This window comes from Pongo abelii, chromosome 16, assembly GCF_028885655.2.
Source record: "Pongo abelii isolate AG06213 chromosome 16, NHGRI_mPonAbe1-v2.0_pri, whole genome shotgun sequence".
Taxonomy (NCBI): Eukaryota; Metazoa; Chordata; class Mammalia; order Primates; family Hominidae; genus Pongo; species Pongo abelii.
The window spans coordinates 68296919-68316729 of NC_072001.2; the positions used below are offsets into that span (position 1 = coordinate 68296919).

General features: G+C 50.0%; 1 protein-coding gene across 1 annotated transcript; it reads right to left on the minus strand.

Annotated features, from left to right (window-relative positions):
* Window positions 1-2781: 2781 nt before the first annotated feature.
* Window positions 2782-19593, minus strand: CILP (cartilage intermediate layer protein). Its single transcript, XM_024232554.2, has 9 exons — window positions 19548-19593; window positions 17806-17972; window positions 15772-15864; window positions 14866-15135; window positions 13289-13468; window positions 12252-12566; window positions 11347-11455; window positions 9856-10013; window positions 2782-7101 (listed from the first exon to the last, which is right to left on the minus strand). The coding sequence occupies exons 2-9, from the start codon at window positions 17864-17866 to the stop codon at window positions 4772-4774; spliced, it is 3516 nt and encodes a 1171-aa protein (XP_024088322.2). The 5' UTR covers window positions 17867-17972; window positions 19548-19593; the 3' UTR covers window positions 2782-4771.
* Between the last annotated feature and the right edge of the window lie 218 nt (window positions 19594-19811).

Sequence of the window (19811 nt, forward strand, 5' to 3'; positions counted from 1 at the left end):
GTAGTTGGGATTACAGGCATGTACCACCATGCCTGGCTAATTTTTGTATTTTTAGCCATGTTGGCCAGGCTGGTCTTGAACTCCTGACCTCAGGTGATCTGCTAGCCTCCGTCTCCCAAAGCTCTGGAATTGTAGGTGAGAGCCAGGGCGCAAGGCCTTAGGACTGCCCTTTGTGCCACACCCCCACCATGGCCACAGTTGATTGGACTAGAGGCTAACTGCAGCTGGGCCAACCAGATTGTCTCTCCAAGGAATTTGATTAGATAGCAGGATTGCCCTCTATTTCCCACCCCTGCCATAGCCACGGTTGATTGGACTAGAGGTGGAGCCCCAATTCAAACTGGGCCAATCAAATTCGGTCTTCAAGACAGGGCTATTCATTGACTTGAGATGTAAATAGGGTGGCCACCTTCTTCTGTGAGCCCAGAGGAACAGAGAAAGCATATCTGCAAGCAGAAGCAAGGGTTCCTGCAGAGAGGAAAGACCACACAGTGAGAGAGAGAGACTGCAAGGTAGACTGAACAGACAGAGGGGCTAAGAAGAGAGAGAAATTGGCCGGGTGCGGTGGCTCACGCCTGTAATCCCAGCACTTTGGGAGGCCGAGGCGGATGGATCACAAGGTCAGGAGATCGAGACCATCCTGGTTAACAGGGTGAAACCCCGTCTCTACTAAAAATACAAAAATTTAGCCAGGCGTGGTGGCACCCGCCTGTAATCCCAGCTACTCGGGAGACTGAGGCAGGAGAATCGGTTGAATGTGGGAAGTGGAGGATGCAGTGAGCCGAGATCGCGCCACTGCACTCCAGCCTGGACAACAGAGCGAGACTCCACCTCAAAAAACAAAAAACAAAACAAAACAAAAATAGCCTGGCATGGTGGCAGGCGCCTTTAATCTCAGCTACTCAGGAGGCTGAGGCAGGAGAATTGCTTGAATCCGGGAGTCGGAGGTTGTAGTGAGCCAAGATCGCGCCATTGCACTCCAGCCTGGGCAACAAGAGCACAGCTCCGTCTCAAAAAACAAACAAACAAAAACAGAAATAAAGTCAGAGAGACAGTCTGAAAAACAGAGCATTGTAGGCCAGGTGCGGTGGCTCACGCCTGTAATCCCAGCACTTTGGGAGGCTGAGGCGGGAGGATCACCAGGTCAGGAGATCAAGACCATCCTGGCTAACATGGTGAAACCCCGCCTCTACTAAAAATACAAAAAAAAAAGTTAGCCGGGCGTGGTGGCGGGCACCTGTAGTCCCAGCTACTCCGGAGGTTGAGGCAGGAGAATGGCGTGGACCCGGGAGGTGGAGCTTGCAGTGAGCCGAGATCACACCACTGCATTCCAGCCTGGACAACAAAGCAAGACTCTGTCTCAAAAAGAAAAAAAAAAAAGAAAAACAGAGCATGTAACCCAAAATTGAATTAGAAATTGAGAGAGCCAAAGCCACCGAGCATGAGAGAAGACAAGATAACTGAAACCAGAGAGAGTGATTACCTGGATTCTGATGGCTCTGCAGTTGTTGGTTCCTGAGGTTACCTGGCACCCCTGTTACTTGTAATCAAAAGACTGCCAATGCACAGGTCCCACCTCTATTCTTTGGCTCTAGCCAACACCTTTACCTGAAACCCCATCTACCTCTAATTTTGCATAAGTCCTCTCAATCCTTCCAGACTCTGTTCTTGTCCCAACATCTTGGTGACATTTTTCTCTTATCACCCCAGCTGCTAGAACTCTTTGAACTTGAGAGAACATTGTTTGAAAAATCCCTTGTTTGTAAGCAGAAACAACCTGATCTGCCCATCTACCTGCTTGTTCCCCTCCTCCATGCCATATGGTACCCACCTTCATAGAATTCGCACTCAGTAACTGGGTGATCAGTAGGCTGAGACTGAAACGCTAGGGCTTTCCTGAGATGCGCATTTTGTCCATCCAGTGTGCAGTCTCCACAGGGGAACAACCGATGAATCAGCAGTGGTTTGATGAACTGAAAGCATCCTGGGAATGGTGCTATTAGCCTCACTGAAAATCATGAAAAGGGCTTTAGAAATCCTTCATTTATAGGTGAGTAAATTGAAGTCCAGGGGAAAGTTACGCAGCTGGCAAGGAGCACGTTTGATTTTGGAGGCAAGACTCTTAGGAATTAAGTATCATGAGTTCAACTCAAGAATGCTGGCTAGGCTGGGCAGCGGTTCACACCTGTAATCCCAGCACTTTGGGAGGCTGAGGTGGGTGGATCACCTGAGGTCAGGGGTTCAAGACCAGCCTGGCCAACATGGTGAAACCCCGTCTCTACTAAAAATACAAAAATTAGCTGGGCATGGAGGTGCGCACCTGTAATCCCAGCTACTCGGGAGGCTGAGGCAGGAGAATCGCTTGAACCCCGGGGGCAGAGGTTGCAGCGAGCCAAGATCGCACCACTGCCCTCCAGCCTAGGCGAAAGAGTGAAACTGCGTCTCAAAAAAAAAAAAAAAAAAAGTGTTTCCTTGTCTGAAAGAGAGGTATCTGCCTGCAAGCCCCACCCAGCCTGCAGTCCCTGGTTTTGCACATCTGTTTCTGCTTGTGCCTCTTGTTCCTGACAGCCACACCATTAGCAGGCCACCTCCTAGCTATCATTCAGACCTCAAATTAGATGTCACCTTTTCTAAGAAGCCTTCTCTGACCACGACTTCCTCAAGGTCTGATGCCACAATATGTAGTATATTTTGTACTATCTCATAAAAGCTTGTCTACTTGCATACATGGTTTGGCACTCAATGTTTGGCGAGTGAAGGAAAAAGTCAGGCATCAGATGCTGTGTGCTGGAGTCCATTTATTCAGGCCCTCAACTGAGAACAGCAAGGAAAGTGCCCTAGAGTGGGGAACCAGTCAGCCCACCTTCCCCAGCACCCTCCACCCGTGAGTTTGAAGGGAACTGGTGGTCAGGTTGAAGCAGCAGGCACTCTGGCTCCTGAAGTGGATGGGGCGATGGTGCTGCAGATAGCTGTAGACTGACAACAGGGGCAGTCAAGCCTCCCCAAGCAGTCAGTGAGAGCTGCTTCCTGGGAGCAGTGAGACAGATGTGGAGTCTGGAAGCGGGTCAAGTTGCAATCACAAGGTCACTAGTCCTCACTCCTGCAGATGCTTGCTTTTTCTGTGGTTATTGTGATGTGCTCAGCTAGAGAAATTTCTAATTGATTACAAACCAAATTCCCAGGAGCCGGGCAGATGGTGATCCTAGAGTACAAATCCAGCCCAGGCCAGAGATGGGTAAAGGAGCTGCACTAGGCTGGTCAGGGCATCAGGGAAAGCTTTTTGTCCTGATTGTAAACAGTGTCCTCTCTTCTCCCAAACCCTTTGGCCTCTTGCCTGACAGATTCTGGAGGGGTTGGGATAGGGGCAGTGAGTGCATCCTATCCAACCCCACACCCCACTACCCTGACTGTAATGCCGCTAAGATTGCTCTGGCACCACCTACGGGCCTCTGATTTACTATTTTAAACCAAGTACCTTTTCCAAAACCAAAACTCTGCCCGTTTGGGCCAGTTGTTTTGCTCCAGGGACAGGGTCTGTAACACACAACAGAGATCTGGTGTCTGGAAAAGCTGAACATCTTTAGAAGAGCATAAAGAAAAAAGTAAAAGCCCATCATTTCTGAGTGAGGCCGGCCAGCCCAGCTGGAGAAGGCAACAGGCTGTGGGGGAAGCCAAAGGACCACTTGGCCAGCTTGTCAGACCCTGGGCCAAGCCATTGTATAAGCTCTAAAGTATTGGAAAGAAGGAAAGAAAAAAATCGAGACATGTTTTTAGTCTTGCTCAGGAGCCCAGAACATGCTCACAACTCCAGGAATCTGCTCTTTTCTGCAAACGGAAAATGTGATCCATGAGAACAAACTTGACTGCTGGAGTGTGTGCCTATGTTGCCCTGCCCTGTATCTTAGGGGGCCAGGACTTACACCACCTGTGACTGCTTTCCAGAGTCCCCTGTACTCCTCTGAGCAGCTGGCTCACTTTAATAGTTAAAAGACAGGACAGTGGCCTCAGAATCAAAATACAGAATATGCATTTATTGACATCTGTCCTGGGCTACACTGGGTTTCTAGCAAGAACAAAAGCAAATGCAAAGGGAAACGTACAAATACAATTAGCAACCTGGTGTAATTGTGGATACCAGGAGATGTTCTTTCCAGACTTGGTAGAGGAGCTATGATTACCCTATAGTTAATAGCTTAACTTTGAATGTGCACTAGAATTCCAAATTTACCAAAGAAATAAATAAGTTATTTACATTTCAAGTAAAAGTATTGTATTTTATTTCTTTATTTCACCACCATTTATATGTATGAACTATGATCAAGGCTTGCTTACGTCCTATGGAGCAAGGCCAAGAAATATGCTTTATATTGGTTATTTGATCTTCAGCATCAGATTATCACTATTGCAGAGGTAGGCAAAACCATGCAAAAAGAGGAAGTATATTTGCATTAATGGCATTAAATGAAGTACAGTTGAAGCTGCAGAGTTTTACCAGTGGCCAATTTCTTGTGTTTCATTTAAAGAACAGTTTCACAAAGGGGCTTTATTGTGCCATTTTGGGGACCACGTGCCAATCAGTATCATGGGACAAAGTAAGTAAAGGCATGAAGAAACAAACAAGCAAATTGCACGAAAACAGATGTGCTTAAATTAACCAAGTGACAGTTTGTGCGTCAGTCTCACAATGGCTGTCACATGAAATGAGGGGAGAAGAGGGTGAAGTACCACAAAACTTAGTTGATCAGGGGCTGTTGAGCAACTCTAGGAAATCTCAGAGAGGCCACCACTCCACGCTGGCGCTGGCCACCCCGCTCGCTCGCTGCTGCCTCCTTGAGGGCACTCTTCCTTGGACAGTGCCTGCAGCAGGGGACTGGGCTGGGGTGCTTTGGAGGTACTGGAAAGCACTCTGGCGGCCTACTTGCCTCTCTACACAGTTGAAGGTGAGGGCTACTCCCACATTGCTCTTCATGATTCTGGAGGAGCCATCGGATGTGCCATCAAAGCACCGGCCGAGCGCAATCTCCTTGGCCGTGCGAGGGTCCTGGTCAGTGACAGTGTAGATACCATAGTTGTGGCCCAGTGGGTCCAAGGGTGCCAGCATGGTGTACTCACTGGTGTTGTTGTTGACTGCAAGTGGCAAGTGGTTGACCAGGTACTCATGCAGCATGGGGTTCACACTGGCTCGACGGCAGCTGCCCTGGGGGATGACCTTCACCAGGGTGCGGTCCACACGGTCCTGATCATAGAGCATCCCACTGCACTTGAACTCCAGACAGGCAGCTGAGACATTGGGCTGGTCCCTGTCCCGAGTGCTCCTCACATCTCGGATTCCATACAGCTTCCCCACTGTCCGCCGATGAGTGCCCCCCATGTTGCGGGATCGCACATTCACTTCCAGTGGCCCCACAATCTTCACCTTGATATAGCAGGCCCTGAATTCCATCGGCTTTGGCCACCATGCCAGATAGTCTTCAGTCCAGCTCATAGGGTCATATTCGTTGAAGGGGACTGTGTTGTAGTCATATCGATCCCCCTCAATCTGGTAGAACCGGAAGTGGGCTGCACTGGGCGGTGCCTCTTCACATGCCCGGAGGTTCTCAAAGGCATAGATGGGCCCATTGCTCTCCTCAGCTGAGTTGGGCCTTGGCTTGGCCATGCTAATCTGGAAAGCTGTCTTTTTAACCCGTGGATCCTCATGGTCCGTCCGACGGTAGTTGAGCTTGTTGAGATAGGGCTGAGGGACGCCAATTGCATTTGGGTTGAATTTAGGAGAAGACTCCACTGCTTGCAGTTCCTCCCCAGCCAGGCTTGCCAAGACATAGGCAGAGTAGGCATCAGGGGACTGGTCATCACAGAAGGCAGGCACACAGGCCCCATTGGGGCCTGTGATGACACTGTCAAAGCGGCCCCAGGCCCTAGGGTTGGACAAGAAGCCAGTTCTAGGCTCCAGGTTAATCACGGAGATCACAACCCCCTGGATCTGCTCACTAGGCAAGAACCTCTCACTCCGGTAGGCCCTCACCTTAACAAAGCACCGCCTGCTTTCAGGAACATCCAGGTTAAAGAGCCTCCTCTCACGAATCTCCATGTTGCCCACCAGGAAGGTTCTGTCTTCTCTTTTGTTCCTCTTTTGATTTTCAAATTTGAAATCAGCTTCCTCCTCCCACAGCCCTGTGTCTGGATTGAGTGACCAGAGTTTCACTGTGGATATGTGCTCTGGCATCTTGACCTGGGTCGAGTCGAGGTGGACCTTCACTTTGCCAGCATTAAGTGGCTCTGAGGTGACCTCATCTCTGAAGTCCACAGAGAACATGCCATACGTCCGAAGGGGGAAAGTGTCTCCTTCGTCATTGATGAAGTTCAGGTCACTCTGGGCAGCTGTGGCTGTGGAAATATTCCGGGGATCCAGGAAGGTCACACTGGCCTTCACTTTTCCTGTGTAGGGCTCCCCATTCTGCCTGTAGAAACTCCTGGATGGAATTTCCAGTTCAGCCATGGGGTCTTCACCAACCACTTCCCCCAGGGGGATGATGTTGGTCTCCATGGCTTCCAAAGTGATGGGCTCTTTCCGACGAAGCATCTTGATTTCATGGAACACGGCACTCCCCTTCTTGTTGAAAGGTAGCACTTTGGTGGTGTTGACGAACTTCTGTAGCCTGTCCACAAATGTGAGCACCAGCCTCTCAGTTTCCTGGGGGACATGGAGGGTGAAAGTGCCCTTGTAGCCAGTCATGCTTACACGGCTGTTCCCCATGTACACATGGCCAAAGCGCATGGGCTCCCCATTGTCAGCAGCACTGACACGGCCCTGCACGATGCTCCGAGTTTCCGTACACCGCTGGCAGCTGCACTCCTTGGCCACCTTGGTGGGTAGCGTGTAGCCACTGCACTGGATCTCCCTCTCCTCTGTCTTGGAGATGCCACAGCAGTTCTGCACAGCATCACGGCACCTGATCCCATTATCCTGCTGCCCTGCACAGGTCTTGACAGGGCAGTGTCCCACGTCATAGTAGAAGGAGTTGGTGGCATTCTGAAAGCAATCATGAGGCAGCCGGACAAGATAGCTCTCAGGAACTGGGTTGCAAGGAGTCTCATCAGGTGCTGTGCAGGGAAATGGTGTGGAAATTAAGATGTAAGTTTACATCCTACACAAAGAGTACCTCAACCTCACCTCTTTACAGTATTCTATGGTTTTCAAAGGACTTGTATATCCATGACTGTCATTCTCACAGAACTCTCTGAGGGAGATGGAACAGCTATTACTGATCCCATTTTATATACCGGGAAACAGAGTTGGTTGATGAGACCACTATAGTGGCAGTTTGTCTCAATGGAGGGGTCTCAAAAATTTATGAAGGTGTTTTGGGTTATCACCAAAATTGGGGATGCTACTGGCATATTGTGGGTAGAGGCCATTGATGTTCTATGTCCTGCAATGCCTGGCACTGCTCTGCATAAAGAATCTCTGTGTTCTGAACAACCTTCACATATCCCATCAGACCTTCATGTAGGTAGAAAACCTGTTTAAAGTGATCAGAGCTTTGGCCGGATGCAGTGGCTCACACCTGTTATCCCAACAATTTGGGAGGCCAAGGTGGGTGGGTTGCTTGAGCCTAGGAATTCGAGACCAGCCAGGGCAACATGATGAAACCCTGTCTCTACAAAAAATACAAAAATCAGCTGGGCGTGGTGGCACATGCCTGTAGTCCCAGCTACTTGGGAGGCTGAGGTGGGAGGATTGCTTGAGCCTGGAAGGTCAATGATGCAGTTAGCCATGAGTGTGCCACTACCCTCCAGCCTGGGGGACAGAGCAAGACCTTGTCTAAAAAAAATTAAAAGATCAGAGCCTAGTATCTTTTACATGTCTTTAACCATATACTGAATTTTTCAAGAATGCAACTACCATATAAATTGAGCTAAGATTATACTTTGTTTAGCTCAGAACAATACCAAGAATTGTTCCTCATCTCAGGAAAATCACGTTTCTACAATGCCAGAATGATACCTCTGTATCCATCAGCATTTGTAGTGGTCATGTTTATGGTGACCCCGGATTTAAGTGCAAGTGGTTAACTTCTTGGTTTGTCTTCTCATGTCAATGTGCCAAAACATTTAGATATGGGAATACACACTATTTTGTATTAAAATTTTAAAAATGTATCCTTTGTTTTATAGTTAGGACCATGCACATATACATTTGGAAATTATAGGTAGTTATCTATAAATGTAACTTCAGAATAATAAAGTAGTATTAAAAATTACTGTAGCAAACAGGGAGCCTTGGTGTGATGGGTTGGGACCACTGCTGAGGGCTCCATATCTTTGCCAACGTCCAGGGTACTCTGTGTCTTGTCTGCCCTGAGGTCTGTTGCTCAACTTTTTAAGAGTCTGAAGTAGTCCAGGATCCTTCCAATACATTCTATCCTTCTCTGCGTTTTGTTTTGTTTAGGCCAATTACCAAGCTATCTTCCTTCCTACTCATTTTCCAAAGACAGGCCCCTGATTGGTCTTTGGCCTCTAATCTCTCCCCATCCAGTTCTCTTCTTGAAGCCAGCTCTAGATCACCCTTTCTTATAAAGCCCCCTCAGTTCCCACTTCTATATCTTTACCCATGCTGGCCCCTCAATCTGGAACACCCTCACCTCCACACACACAATCCCTGCCCATTCTTTAAGACCAGGGGTTCTAACCTTGGTTGCAAATTGGAATCACATGGGGAGGTTTTAAACTATGCATGCCCAGGCCACATCTCAGACCAATTAAGTCAGACTCTCTGGAGGTAAGACTGAAGCATCAGTATTTTTTAAAACCCAATCAGGTCATACCAATGGGTAGCCAAAGCTGAGAACCATTATTTAAGCCCCAGCTGGGAAGCTGCTCCCTCAAGTAGCCATCCATGGTCACTCCCACCTGGGGTATCTACTATCTGTTAGAGTCCACAGCCCCTTATCTCCTATTTTAGCTGCACTTTTCTTTTCTTCTTCTTTTTTTTGAGACAGTCTTGCTCTGTTTCCCAGGCTGGAGTGCAGTGGCGTGAACTCGGCTCACCGCAACCTCTGCCTCCTGGGTTCAAGCGATTCTACTACCTCAGCCTCCTGAGTAGCTGGGATTACAGGTGCACGCCACCATGCCTGGCTAATTTTTGTATTTTTAGTAGACACAGGGTTTCATCATGTTGTCCAGGCTGGTCTCGAACTCCAAACCTCAGGTGATCCATCCACCTTGGCCTCCCAAAGTGCTGGGATTACAGGTGTGAGCCGCCACACCCGGCCTTAGCTGCATTTTTCTATCTTGTTTATCTCTTATTTACATGCCTTCACTCCTCCTCAAATGATGGCTCCAAGGTGGTAGGATTCAGATCTGTACCATCGTTATGTCCTAGAGGTCCTGGCACTGTGCACAGTGCAGAAAAGCCTGAGCTTGGCCAGGCACGGTGGTTCATGCATGTAATCCCAGCACTTTGGGAGGACGAAAGGGGTGGATCACTGGAGGTCAGGAGTTCAAGACCAGCCTGGCCAACATGGCAAAACACCATCTCTACTAAAAATATAAAAATTAGCCAGACATGGTGGTGCACGCCTGTAATCCCAGCTATTCAGGAGGCTGAGGCAGGAGAATCACTTGAACCTGGGAGGCAGAGGTTGCAGTGAGCTGAGATGGTGCCACTGCACTCCAGCCTGGGTGACAGAGTGAGACTCCATCTCAAAAAAAAAAAAAAAAAAAAAAAAAAAAAAGAAAGAAAGAAAAGAAAAGAAAAAAGAAAAGCCTTAGCTTTTACTGTGTAGTTATGCACACTGGGGTGCTCAGCCAGCCCTGTTGCAGACCCAGGGGCCCCAGGGACCCAGACAGGCTTACCTATGACTATCAGCTGGGCAACCTTGGACTTCACAGCCCCGGCATCACTCTGGGCCTTGCAAAAGTACTCCCCAGCCTGGTGCTGCTGCAGTTTCCTCAGCACCAGCTTGCTCTCATGCTTGTAGAGGGAAGGATCCAGCAATGTGTCATTATGATACCTGCAAGGGATGGAGAGGTGGAACCTGAATGGGCAGTGGGAGGGCACGTATTCCTAGAAAAGTGCCGGGAGCAGGCAGCCAAGGAGACAGATGATGAATGGGTTCCCACAAATGTCAATATCACCTTTGACTTGGCTCATCCAAGAGCACTAATTTGCCTGGGAAACAAGGAGCTTGGTTCTAAGTCCCAGCCCTACCACGTACCTGGCTGGGGATGCTTGGACAACCTCCCCCGCCCCATCTCACCAATCTGTGCTTCAGCTTTCTGGTCTATAAAATGTCAGCAATGACTTCTAGCTGACTTCACAGGATTGTTGGATGGGTCAAAGAAGAGAGTGGCTATAAAATGTTTGTGAAGGATAAAGGACTCACAGCCATAAGGGATTCTGCCCTTGTTTGCATTTTTTTTTTTTTTTTTTGAGATGGAGTCTTGCTCTGTCGCCTAGGCTAGAGTACAGCGGCATGCTCTTGACTCACTGCAACCTCCGCCTCCCAGGTTCAAGCGATTCTCCTGCCTTAGCCTCCCGAGTAGCTGGGATCACAGGCATGTGCCACCACTCCCAGCTAATTTTTGTATTTTTAGTAGATATGGGGTTTCACCATGTTGGCCAGGCTGGTCTCGAACTCCTGACCTCAAGTGACCCAACCTCCTCGGCCTCCCAAAGTGCTGGAATTACAGGCATGAGCCACCGTGCCTGGCCCCTTGTTTGCTTTTATTAGGAAAAGCAGGACCTAGGAACTTTGTTCTGTGTCCTGATGATAGACAAGTCTGGACCCCAAGACCAGAGATGCTCTAGGGGACCACAGCTTTTTTTTTTTTTTTTTGAGACAAGGTCACACACTGTCACTCAGGCCGGAGTGCAGTGGCGTGATCACAGCTCACTGCAACCTCTGCCTCCTGGACTCAAGCGATCCTCCTATCTCATCCTCCCGAGTAGCTGGTACTAGAAACACAAGCCTGCACACCTGGCTAATTTTTTACATCTTTTATAGAGACAGGGCTTTACTATGTTGTCCAGGCTGGTCTCGAGCTCCTGGGCTCAAGCAATCCACCTGCCACAGCCTCCCGAAGTGCTGGGATTACAGGCGTGAGTCACTGTGCCCGGCCAAAGGGTTCCCCCAGCTTTGAGGGTACAATGAGAGAGCTCGCTGGTTGTCTGGCTTCCAACCCCATGGCTCCCATTTGTAAGTCCCAACATCCGGGCTCTGTACCACTGCCTTACTTGTAACTTTATTCTGTTGGTTATTGTTCTTATTAATAAGTCCAGACCCAATGCAAGAAGCTCTGGTTTCCAGGAGGAGAATTGGGCAGGGTAGCTAGCAGAATACGCACCAAAAATACTTATCCGGACTGGGCTTCCCTGTGGCCTTACAGCAGAGGGACACGCTCTGCCCAGCTCTCCGTGCTTTTGTCTCAGGGTTCATCACCATGTATGGAGTCTCTGGGACAGAAGATGAGAAATAGCATTTTGGGTTTGTGTGTGTGTGTGACAGGTTCTACAGAGCCTTGCTCCCTCAGGGTCTTTGATGGTGTGAAAATTGCAAGGCTTCACCCCTGCCCCCAGCCCATCTCCATTGGTCCTAAGGGAATTGGTTCAGAGTGGAGTCTATCCTTCCACACCCCCCATCCTGGGACCTCTCCCATGACCTGTCAAGCAGCATCTGGGTGGTTCAGTGGTGAAACAAGGGGAACTTGTGTCAGCCAAGATTCCTAGGCATTACCGTTGGGACAGAACTGACTGTTTTAAATAGTGCAATATTCACGTTCTGCTGCCCCTGGCAGAATTTTCTGGCCATCCTGCACCATTTCTGAACTTCCCAAGCCTTTCTCTCTGTGACCTGCAAACCGCACACTATATTGTATTGACTGTTAGATAAGGTGGCCAGGGAAGACCTCATACATTTTAGGGAGCAAGCCATGCCAATATCTATGGGAAGAACATTCTAAACAGAATACATGCAGCAAGCACAAAGGCCCTGAGGCAGGAATGTGCCTGTGTGTTTGAGGAACAGATAGGAGCCCATTGCAGTTGGAGTAGAGTGATTTGGTGTGGAGCGAGTAACAGGAGAGGACAGCAGAGAAGAAATGGAGGGCCAGATAATATAGGGCCATGCCGGCCATGGTAAGGATTCGGAGTTTTACTCCGAGTTAGCTGGGAAGCCAGCTTTTAGCACTATAATCCCTTTATTTGAAAATCTGGACCTTCTCACCAGCCCCACCCCAGAGAATTTAGTTACCTGCCCTCACAAACTCTGCCTTGATGGTGGCTGCCTTCAGGCTAGTCTTGGGCATTGTGAGTACAATGGGGGCAAACTTGACCTTTGTGATCTTCAGGATGCTTTTGCCATCAGGGCACAAGCCAGGGATTCGGAATCTCCCATCACTGTCTGTCTGGGTCAGCAGCTTCGGCGTCTTGGTCAGCAGGTAGACGGTGGCCCCTGAGGCTGGGGCACCTCCGGGAAGGGAGACAGCCCCATGAAGGATGAAGTCCTGGCACATGCAGGCATCACAGTCAGCATTTACCTGGCCCATCGGGCAGGTCAGGTCACAGGCTGTGGGACAAGGGGCCATATCAGCGGGGAGTCTATGGATTCTGGCATTCCTTCAGCCACATCACAGATCACTTCCTCTCCTCCTTGGCCTTTGCTACCCTCCCTTATCAGCCTGCGTGACTAACTCCTACTCATCCTTTACAACTTAGCCCAAGGCCAGGCGTGGTGGCTCACACCTGTAATCCCAGGACTTTGGGAGGCCAAGGTGGGTGGATCACCTGAGGTCAGGAGTTTGAGACCAGCCTGGCCAACATGGTGAAACCTCATCTGTACAAAAAATACAAAAATTAGCTGGGCATGGTGACACGCACCTGTAATCCCAACTACTAGGGAGGCTGAGATAGCAGAATTGCTTAAACCCAGGAGGCGGAGGCTGGAGTAAGCCAAGATTGCGCCATTGCACTCCAGCCTGGGCAATGGAGCAAGACTCTGTTTCAGAACAACAACAACAACAATAACAACAACAACAACAAAAACTTAGCCCAAAACAGCTCCTCTAGGAAGCTCTCCTGGATTCCCCCAGGCTATGATAATTGACCCTGCCCTGTGTTCCTATATTATCCTGTATATCTCTCATTAGGGCACATAATAGATGCTCAGTTAATACATGGTAAGTAAGTAAATAAAGGAATCCATCCGTCTCAAACTGACCCTCTAGCTCCCTCCTCATTCTTCAGCCTCACCCACCACACCCTGCCCAATGACAGGAGGGAGGGTGGTACCTGTACAGTCCTGGCCCATGCAGTGCTGACCCTCTTCAGTGGCCTCACTGCACAGCAACACAATCTCTGCCAAGCAAGTGCGTGTGCGAGTCTGGACCCCAGTCTGACCACAGGCAGCTGAGCACTTGCTCCAGGGAGACCATGGACTCCAGATGCGCTCCGTGTCTCGGCGCAGGGATCCTGCAAAGTGAGATCAGCAGACGGTCTGATTTCCCTCGAGGGGACTCTGTCAGGAAATCTGACCCTGAGGCTGTTTCTTCTCTGGTAAAGACAAGGTTTCCATTTATGTTGTAGATGTCACTGATATTTATATTTACTGCAATGATTTTTCCGACAGATGGAAGTCAAAATTCTTGGTTAAGTGAGGTCTCTAATTTGCACAGAGGCACCATATGGGCTAGGGGTGGCCCTGAGCGGTGCTTGTTGGCCAAGCACTGGGACTTTGACATGCTGTCCTAAGATGTGCAGGGATAGCACCATCTTTCTTCTTCACCAGTGTGGAAACAGCCACATGCTCCCATGGAAGGACTCCCTGGGAAGTCAGGGTCCCCTGGGAAGTCGGGGCCTAGAACATGCAATGACTTGGACAAGAAGCCCCTTTCTGCCCACCTTCCTCACCTCTGGCCTGAGGCCTGTGTACAAGAATGGGGCCTTCACACCTTGCTCAGATCAGCCTGAGCTCCCACCCCAGATGACCACCCAGCCTGAGCTCCCACCCCAGATGACCACCCAGCCTGAGCTCCCACCCCAGATGACCACCCAGCCTGAGCTCCCACCCCAGATGACCACCCAGCCTGAGCTCCCACCCCAGATGACCACCACTGGCATCTGGGCCTGGGGGATCTTGTGGAACCCTAAGGGAGAAGATCCCCATCCAAGAAGGGAGCAGGCCTGCTCCCCCTAACATCTGTATTATCCCTGGTGGGAGGGGATATAAATGCATAGACTCTGCAAACACGGACATGGTTCAAACCCCAGCTCTGCCTTATCAGCTATGGAATTGTGAGAAGTTACCTAGCTTCTCTGAACCTCGTGTAACTTGTCAAGATGGAGATCTCTCAAAAGTCAGTTGCAAAGGTTGAATAATGTGGATAACTAGCACAGTATCTGGCACATAGGAACAAGAATAGAAACTAACACTCAGTGAGCATTTACCTGGGTTAAGCTTCTGCATTCATATCATTTAATCCTCATTAAAAACCCCTATGAAGACTTACTATTACCCAGGAGTCACGTATGAGAAACCTGAGACTAAGAGAATTTCAGAAAATTTGTCTAGGGGACACGTCATATTGCAGGCTCAGAATTCAAACCCAAGCAGCCCCACTTCAGAGCCTGTGGTCTTCACCATGGTACCACTCAAACACAACAAACTAGGTTGAATAGAGAGTACCCATAAACACTAAACACTATTGGAAAGTTCTGGCACTAATGACACTACTTGGTTATTATTAGAGAGTCCAAGCATATACATGTGTGTGATGCTGAGAGTTCTGGTGGCCAGAGGCAGGTTCTCCCTCTCCCTGAGTAGAGGCTAGTGGAAAGTAGCGGGTGGGGATGGGGGCGTTCTGGCTTACCTGGTGGGCAGAGGAAGCGTACGGTGTAATTAGAGCAGTTCTGGCCAGGCCGCTGCTCCCTGTTGAGGCACCAGAAACCCTCACGGGGACTACCATGGACCACCTGGCCAGTGCTGCCCGCAGGTGTCCAATCAGTGGTCCGAGCCTCTAGCCGCAGGGGACGGGCACATACACGGTCCCCATAGTAGAAGCGAATGGCATCCAGCCGCTCATAGTCGCCCTTCCCGCCTGGGTAGTCGATGTTGAACCACGTTGTCCACTCACCAGGGCCTGAGAGACACAGCCAAATTGCGGAGGAGCTGTGATCCTGGTGCGCTCCAGTTCTTTCCCTCTCACCCACCCCCTTCCCTCTCACCCACCCCCAGCTGGCCTCAGGCCCTGTCACATTTGTCTGTCCAGTACCTCTCCAATCCCCTCTTACACCTGCCACTGCTGAGGCCTCCATTCAAGCTCTCATCAGCCTGGCTGAACCATGTCAGTCACTTTCTACATCAAGGCTCCTCCTCAATGCCATTCACACCCATCCCTGACCCTGCAGTCAGGGTGAGCTTTCTTCATGTGGCTCGGGCCACATCACCTCCAGCTTTAAGATCCTCTAACTAGGCATTCAGGGTGCTGGTGAGCTGTCTCCAGCCATCTCTCCATACTCATCTCCCCACTCCCTTCCCACCAGCCTGTGCTCTGGCCCCAGCAAGCTCCACAGCATTCCTGAAAGGTATCAGGCAGATTCCTGATTCTGAGCTGTCTTATATACTAAGTTCCTTGGCTGGACAGAGATGGAGGCCAAATGCTTGTAAAAGTGGGTTTCCATGGAACCCTGACATCATGCCCTGGCTTCAGAGGTCCACTTAGGAAGCTCGTTAAAGACTGCCCCTCCAGCCCCTCCCTGCTTCAGCCACAACTCACTCTCCAGGGTGTCGGCAGGCTTGGCAAAGATGCTGGGGTTCCTCTTCTCCGGCTGGACTCTTCTTACTGACTGGGTGAGCATTGTCTGTCTCCCTGAGGGCCAGGAGGAGAAGCCAAGTGAGAGGCCAGGACTGGAAGTTACAGCATTCCTCAAGATGCAGGGAAACAGTGTGAGGTGGTGGATGGAGCATGAGCACCAGGCATGGGTTCAAACCCCACTCTGCTACTTATTGCTGTGCAATCTCAGAAAAGCTTTACTCCTCTGAGCCTGTTTCCCAATAAAATAGGAATGAACTAATAATTGCTGCATCCTAGGGTCCTGGTGCATTATTCAGGTGATAATGAATGTAAAGAGACCTGGCTTGTAGTGCACACTCAATGAATGGTAGCTCCCTTTTCACTCTTGTTCTAGAAATGGATTATCAGATGCTCCTGAGCAGCCAGTGGCCAGGGACTCTTGCTTTGGTGTCTGCACCTAACCTTCTTGGCAAAATGGAGCTTTGTTTTCCTCATGTGTAAAATGGAGATATTAATTCCCACCTTGCAGAGTGATTCAGTTGGCATGAGGATTCCATAAGATAGAACATAAAAGCCTCTGAAGTATATGCAGATTGACAGTGTGGGCTCCTGAGACTCTGCCAGTTTCTAACTGTGTGACTTTGGGCAAGTTACTTAACCCACCTGACCCCATGTTCTCTCATCATAAAATAAGGATAATAATAGTTCCTGCCTTAGAGGATTGTGGGGATTAAATAAGCTCATTCATAAAATCCACTTAGAACACCTAGCACATAATGCATTCTGAATAAGTGCTAGCAACTTCTTTTAGCTCAACGCCACAATAGATGGCCATTTACTTTCCCTTGGGGTTCCACTCTCCCATAAAAGACTCCTATGGCCTAATTGGGGCAGTGGTCCTCAATTTTCCATACGAGGCTGGCAGGGACTGCCTGAGGATGGGTACAGGGTCCTCGGGCCACAAGCAGTTCCAGTTGTACCCTACCTGAGGCTGGGTTGGAGTCTCCAGAATGGGAAGGAGAATGCAGAGCAGAGGGCTGCAGAAGCTTTGACAGGCAATTAACGCTTACTCCAGGAGCCAAATCAGAATTCTCTATGCTGCTTAATTGGGGTGATAGGAGCTCTTTTAATCAACCTAATCTGATTTCCCCTCAGATGGTTGAATGTTAATCATCTTCACAAGCAGCAGCTGTCAGGGTGGAAAGAGCAAGGCAGGAGGCAGGCACACACAGGGGTTGGCTCCAGACTGAGACAGCCTTTGTTCCTGTATTTGTAGCCACAAATCCTGCAAGGCATACAACTTTAAAGGAGGGTTTTGAGCTTTTTTTTTTTTTTTTTTTTTTTTTTTTTTTTTTTTTTTTTTTGCTTTACCTGAGTATGTGCTTAGAAATCAGGAGAGGAAGGGGAGGAGGTGGGAGAGACTGTGCAGGGGAGGGCTGACGCTTAGATGCCTTGGGAAGTCTTCTGTTCCACCAGACAAATTCTTTCTACCAGTTCCTTCCAGAGCTCAGTATCACCAGAGGATGCAGTCAGAGGGCAAGGAGACCAGAAGGGGTTCTGGTGTGTCTGTGAAATTCGGCTGCAGGGTCTAAATGAAATTGAGCTTTGGGCCAAAAGAATTTTCATAAAACTAAAAACAGACCAAACCCCAAACCTGCTTCTGAGATCTCACTGATGCCCTGTGATTCCCTATTACTTTGGCTGCCAGGAAGCTCGGAGCTCAATTTAGTACTCGGGGGCTAAAAATAACCCTCTCATCTTTTTTTCCTCCCTCTGAATGACTGCTCATCCCTCTTCTCATATAAAAGTTCTGTTTTGTGAGTTTTAATAATGGGAACAATCTCAAGTTTTGGAGAAAAACAAACAGGGTATAAATTATGAATAAATCCATAAAGTGGCCCCAGGTCTTAAGGCCTTGCTGTGTCTTAAGGCAGATGCATAGTTCAGTCCCAGACCAGACACGACCTCACTGTGGCAAGTGGAAGATTTGGGAGCCAGCGGATACTTAGCCTATACCCAACACAGATGTGACTTCCAGGACCAGGAAGGAGAACACCCAGGCCTTGGTCCCCACCATCTTTCCCCCAAGCCCGTGGGAACGTGGCAAGAGGTAGGTGAGGGTGCTTCACAGAGTCACTGACTCTGGAATGCGGTCCCCTGGGAAGTTTCTCAGATCCAGTGACCTGTAAAGAAACAAAGCTTGTCAGGTTTCATATTTCTGAATCACCGCTTATGGCTCAAGCAGAAATATTTCTTGACCTGTCAAGGAGGGAAAGGTGGACAGAATGATACGAGAGTGACATCTGCCTGAGTTAGTTGTGAAACCAGGTAGCTTGGGAGGTGCAGAGGCTCAGAATCTGAGTTCAAATGAGGCAGACTAGATTCCATCCCTGGGGGTAGGCTCCAGGGCCCCACATGGAGATGGGGCACAAGGACGAGCCGGGGCGAAGAGGTTCCTTGCCAATGAGGAGAGTCCAGGGCTCACCCCCAGCAGCCTCTTGGTGACTCATTAGTCACTTCTAAGACCCAGGCCTGAGGGGCATTTGTTTTGCCATCCTTTGATGGAGGTCACACTCTCGCACGGGCGGGTACATATTAAGGCCATGAAGACTTGGCTCCGACTCCAGTGGCCTCTCATAAGGCAGGCTGGCTGGAGGGTGCAGATGCCTCGGACATACCACCTCCATGAACACATTCCCAGATGTGCACGGGCTGCAGCTGGAACACATTTCTGGCCTTTTTGTTTGGGGCCTGACTGGGAGTTACACAGCCAGGAGCCAGCTGACGGAAAGCAGAGGGGATGCGTTGTGAGAGGCCAGGGCTCCCCAGTAACAGCTGAGCGTGGGTGAGGAACTGCAAGGGTCAGGAGAGGAAAGCAGGCCTGGGACAAGGGCAAGGAACCATGTGGTGTGCGTGGCCCAGGCCACAGCTGAGCAGAACATTTTTATGTCTCCCCAGAGCTCTGGCCAACCCAGAATCTGACTCGTTTCTGGGGATTCAAAAGTGGTTCCCTTCAACATCGTAAGTCCAGGGTGTGGTAGGAAAGGGAAGAGTCCTCCTCTCTAAAAAATACACATATCTGAAAACACTTGGATATTCCAGGGAAAGAACAAACCAGTCCCATGCTGCAGACCTTCTAGCTCTAAAAACACTAGCCCCACCACTACCTGTTTCTCGGATGAGGGAGCAGAGTCACCAGGACGTCCCAAAGGCCTCCACATTGTGTGTATCACTCTGGGCTCCAAGCAGGGAGCTGAGCAGTCTGCTGGCCTGCACCGCATTCAGCCTGAGACTGAGCCAGCTCCAGGGATGTCTGGAGGCTGAGGTGGCCTGAGACACCTTGTGGAAAAACCATTTCCCATCTGGCAGCCCACAGAGGTTTCTCAGCATCCCCGCTGTTTCCTCAGCATATGCCCTGATGGTTAGGCTCGCCATCCCACGCTCCTCAGAACACTTGGACAGAGCAGACTGGCTGACCGCAGGGAACAAAGCAGGGCACCCAGAGGTATGGAAACCCTAAGTGGGACCATCTGGGGGTTCCTGTCCTCAGGTGGGGGAGGGAGAGGACTTTGGGCCAATGGGGGAAAGCAGATTCCCAAAGCAGAAAGGGAGTCTTCTCTGTGGGAGATGAAGGATCAGGCAGCAAAATGTGGGGGGAGGTGGGGAGAAGGGAATGGGGTAGTCAGGGGAGGGCAGGAGCAGTTGAGTCCAGCAGTGGGGTGCAGGGATGGGGTGAGGGGAATAGGAGTGGAGCTCACCGTGTCTTGAGCAGGACTCCTCAGCTGGGGGTCCAAGCCTTCGCCTCTCCAGCAGTCCAGTGCCGGCTTTATATAGCACAGCTGGTGTCTCAGCCTGTGGCAGCCAGCCAGGGGAAGCAGCAGCGAAACCAGATCTGAGCATGAGCCTCCCTCTCCCCTCCCCATGTCCCCTTGCGGCTCACAGAGGCCAGGATTTGATGTCCAGATCCTAAGGAGGAGACACCGCAGGACCTGGTGATGGGCCAGGTGGGCAGCGGCCTGGGG